Source organism: Alosa alosa, chromosome 8, assembly GCF_017589495.1.
Source record: "Alosa alosa isolate M-15738 ecotype Scorff River chromosome 8, AALO_Geno_1.1, whole genome shotgun sequence".
Taxonomy (NCBI): Eukaryota; Metazoa; Chordata; class Actinopteri; order Clupeiformes; family Clupeidae; genus Alosa; species Alosa alosa.
The window spans coordinates 11,525,191-11,530,190 of record NC_063196.1 but is presented as its reverse complement, the minus strand read 5'-3'; the positions used below and the strand labels follow the sequence as shown (position 1 = coordinate 11,530,190).

At 40.4% G+C, this 5,000-nt stretch overlaps 1 protein-coding gene across 1 annotated transcript in view; it reads left to right on the top strand.

The window, feature by feature from the left end:
- The window catches only part of adgb (androglobin), a 71,144-nt gene that overhangs the window by 50,940 nt on the left and 15,204 nt on the right, over window positions 1-5,000 (top strand). The window contains exon 27 of the mRNA XM_048250559.1: window positions 4,502-4,652. Coding sequence (XP_048106516.1) covers window positions 4,502-4,652 — 151 coding nt within the window. The remainder of the gene's footprint in view (window positions 1-4,501; window positions 4,653-5,000) is intronic.

Here is a 5,000-nt window from a genome sequence, read left to right as displayed (position 1 = left end):
TCACTTTTTGCATAGTGCATTACGATATGTGGATGCAATTGGGAATGTCTTCTATGTCTTTAGTTAAAATAAATGTTAAAAAACAACTTGAATGAAATCATTCTTGGATCATAGAAGAGGTAAATGTCTTGCTATTTTATTAATTTCTATGATTTTGGTAGCACTACACAAACTAAGCCCACAAGCTAGCAAACATGACATAAGCTAAAAGGACATCTCCAGGTAAATGTTTGCCAATGGGTTGCATAGCCTACTCAAATGTCAGTTAACCAAGTAGGCCTTAATTAAGGGCAATTCTATTTTTGGCTGAAGAATGTACATGAGAAAAAACGCACAAAAAATGAATGTTATCATTCACATCATACAAATACCGAGGCATTTCACTGGAGTTATGGATGTGAAAAGTCAATTTTCCGTGGAATTGCCCTTAACTTACTTTCATAGCCTAGGTAGGTTAGCAACACCAGGTTGAGAGATGCAAGTAAGCAAATCATTAACGTTAGCCTTCTATTTATTGTCATCAAAACTGCAGAGGAACGAACACGTTATAGAGCAGTCTTTGGTGTCTGCAGAAGTAAGTGTGGCATCTGGCTCAATATTCTGTGCGAGGGACTGTTGTGGTAGGTGAAATTTCACGGGGAAACTATGATGATTGGTCAAATTTGAGAAAAAGTTGCGGTGTTTGGACAAAATTGCGAGGACGCCCAGAATTCGCTGGGATTTGCTGGGATTTGCTGAATTTGCGTTGCGATCGCAACATCGCCAATTCCTGGAGGGACTGATTGTAACAGAAAGATGAATTGAAGATGTTATTAATATTGTGGTGGGTGATTCCGACTGTTACTTCACGTTCACATTCATTTGTCTACTCCGAACATAACAAATAGCCTAGTAGTAGGCTAATCGGTGCCTTGGTAAGTGACGAAAACAATCATCTTCGTGAACATATGTGCACTAGGCTACTTCGTTTGTTAGCTTTTTAAAAAGAGAGAATACGCTCATCCCTATACATAATGCAAGGGGTAATTAATGTAATTATAGTTCACCTTTTATTTGTGGATTTATTTATTGTAGCCTAGACTATTTAGTGTTATTTCTTCCCCAAGCTCATAAGACATTTGGGTCGCACATAAATTGACAGGGTCGGTCGGAAACCGGAACCCATTTTTTTTTTTTTATGCCTGGGTCCTCACAATGCCCTAATCATACACACCTCTAGGGTTGGGCACCAAAACACGGTTCTAATATGGCACCGGTGCCGACGCAAACGGTAGTAACTGCATCGAATAACAACGTGGATTTCGGTGCCTCATTTCGGTGCTTAAACCATTTACTCCTAAAATGCCTGCTAAAAACGCCTATAAAATCCTATGGCATTTTAGCCTAAATAACCTTATTTCCTGAGGGTTGTCAACGTCTACCAAAACCTTAATATCTAAGCCGCTGTACACCTAGAAACATGAAATAAAATTCAATGTTGCGCTATGCAGCAACCGGCGGGAGGTAGAATGTTGCGTCGGGCAGCATCCAGCGCGAATGGGTTAGAAAGCGTTTTTTTTTTTTTATATACGAGGCATCACTGCATGTCATGAGCCATCTCTAACGTCTTGCTCTGATAGCAACACATCCATATACAGTTAGCTAACATAAACACTGTATAAACCAGAGGGGTGCACCACATAGGCAGCAGTGGGCCTAACTACACACAAGCAAAAGGCTATGAAACAACATCAACAGTAGCCTATATGTTACACAATATCCTTGCTAATGCGCTAACTGGCATTGATTTGAAATGTTATCAGCAAAGTTGTAAGGTGAAAACTGTATTTCACGGTGTGTTCTAAACAACATAAGGGCATGATATTAATCTTTCCTGTGCATGAGGCCCATATAGCATCACAATGAATTTGAAGATCATGTTAAAAGTTAGCTGGCAAAAACATAAATATGTAGGTTACATACCTGATGTCACTGAGCTGTCAAAGAGGCTACGAAACCATCTCCGTACGTTATCGCTAATTAAACTCAGCTGACTGGTGTTAGCGCATAATCATAGTTGCTGTTAAAAAGCCTACTAGGCTAGCGTTGGGAATCTAAACACTTCAACACCGACATGTAGCCTAACATGTTCAAAACTATTGCGTGTTATGGGTTAAGACATGACATGTCTTGAAGCATTTCGGAACACACTGAATTAACTGTAAAGTAGAGTTAGATTAGCTTGCTTACAAATGCCGTTGTCCATGACCTGGCAGTTTTATGGAAAGCGGTTTTAACATACCTAATGGCAAACCGACTACACTGGATAAACTAGAAAGCAGAGCTTTAGCCTACCATTGAGTGTGCATGCATGGCAAGCTGTTTTAACATTTAAATGTATTATTCGTAGCAGCAATGAGATATTGATAGTAAATTGAATATAACAGTTCAATTTCATGTTCAAATTTGTCTTATCAATAATAAAAAAACAATTCATGCTTTAGACCATTTTAATTTAAAACATTTTAAAAACAAAGTACCGGTTTAGGCTCCGTTTCGGCACTGGCACCGTTTAAAAGTATTGATTTAGCACCAGTATCGGATAAAACCCAAACGATACCCAACCCTACAAACCACACATCACATGGGTCCTCACTAGGCTTGGATATCGAATATCGAGTATTGGTTGGAACCGGGACTATCTTTGCCAGAATCGTTCAAAAGTTTAAATTTCGATTCCTAGTTTCAATTCCCAGTCCGCCGACCTGAAGAAGAAACGGCTGAACACCAACGAAAAAGCGCATAGTTCATAGAATTAAAATTCATGGTGAAGGTCAGACTATTTCATTCAGAAAGCAGGGTTCCCGCAGATCCTTAAACAGTCTTAAATACAACAGAATTTTCGAGAGGTATTAAATGTGCGTATGGGACCGCCAGCGAGTGCAAGAGAGCGAGTGATGTCTCAATCCAGTTTCGTGACTAGGCTATTAGGCTACGGGAGGAAATGTAGTGGTTGCAGAGTGAAGATGTTTTTCATGGGTGTGGTTAAAGGTGTGAAAACGGTAATAATACAGTAGGCCTATGTACAAAATAATATGCCTGACGTTTTCGTGGTGTAGCTGAGGCCAGAGAGATATACAGGTAGCCTACGTGGAATGAGGAAGCCTACCGTAGAATGAGCGGGAGAAAGAGCGATAGGTTGGCCATACGTTCGAAGTTAGGCGGACATATGGATTTTAAAAGCCCTGTCCGGCGTCCGGCGCAGCCTCAAGCCGGATGCTCATTTGTTCTCTTTTTTGGAGTTGCGCTTGGCATCTAAAATCATTGCTCGGACGCAGCATCGTTTCACAAACTATGGACGCGAAGACTGCTGGTCAAATTATGTGCAGTGCTTCGCAATCAGGAGGAAATACTGTATATGTTGATCTGTTTGCATCTTTCCAGCGTGTGTTGCTGGCCTAGCCTAGGGAAGAAAATATCTGTCTAAGTTATAATAGCCTACCTGTAATATCTGTCAGCAGCTTGCTTGCCAGTGTTTCCCAGTAGTCTAGGCCTACTTCGCAAAAGTTGTGAACTATAACCGCATATTTTTTGAATGCGACTGGCTACATAAAAAAAACATGCGTTCATAATACGTGTGTGCTGAGATGAAACCAGCAGTTTTCAGCAGGATCATGCGAGGAGGACCTGTCATTTAAATTCATTTAAAAATGGTTTTACAATGTTTCAGTCAAGCTTTGGTTGGTTTAGATACAACTGGTATGCAAAATGTAAAGCAGTGGATTAACTTTAATTTGCTGTGCTGCATATTGGACAATAGATGCACATAGTAAATTGTATAAAGTAGGCTTATTAAAATATGTAAATAGCTTAGTCTAACTTTTAAAAAAATATTGAAGGGAATCCAGTCCAGTGCACATGCCTTTGGCAAGTAGCCTAGGCTACTACAGACACAGGTGAAGAACAGTCAGCCTCAGCAGTAAGCAAAACCAAGTATGTACAGCCAGCTTCAAAAGCAAGCAGCCCAGACCCTAAAATTGGGCATTTATAGCTTTGAAGGTAATTCACACACAATTATTTTTCTTTCGCCAAAATATATTTGGTAACTTCTGTAGACATCCAAAATGGGGTGGGGGTTAAAATTAGTAGGAAAAAACAACTATTGCATAAACAGTCATATATATCTTTTTGCTGTGGTATAGTTTCATTTAGATGTCTTGAAAAGGTCTTAAAAGTCTTGCACTTGTCAGACAAATTTGCCCTAATTATACACACCATACATCACATGGGTCCTCACAATGCCCTAATCATACAAATACTGTACACACCACACATCACAATACTCCACACACTGGATCTCTATGTGTTCCAAATAATATCAGTCCAGCAATACCACAGTACATGACACACAGTTCTCTCTCTCTCAAACATATACATATACATACACACACACACACACACACACACACATACACATGCAGTAGTGGTTTAAATAGTGTGTGTGTGCCCGTGTGTGTGTTAGGGAGGTGTTTTTTGTCCCTAATGACACACTGCTGGTTGCTAAGGTGTACTCCCCTGTGGTGTCTGCGCTGCATGTCATCAACAATGACACGGGAGAGGAAATGCCCAAAGTCTTCCACAAAGTGGAGCCACACATCTACAAGAGCAACCAGGTGTGTGTGTGTGTGTGTGTGTGAGTGTGTGTGAGTGTTTGTGTTTGTGTGTGTGTGAGTGTTTGTGTATGTGTGTGTGAGTGTTTGTGTGTGTGTGTGTGTGTGTGAGTGTTTGTGTTTGTGTGTGTGTAAGTGTTTGTGTGTGTGTGTGTGTGAGTGTGTTTGTGTGAGTGTTTGTGTGTGTGTGTGTGTAAGTGTTTGTGTGTGTGTGTGTGTGTGTGTGTGTGTGTGTGTGTGTGTGTGTGTGTGAGTGTTCACATGTATGATGTGTGTTTGTATGCACACATCTAAGTGTGTGTTTCTGTGTGTGTTTGTGGGCGAATGTTTGTGTGTGTGTGTCTTAAAGTG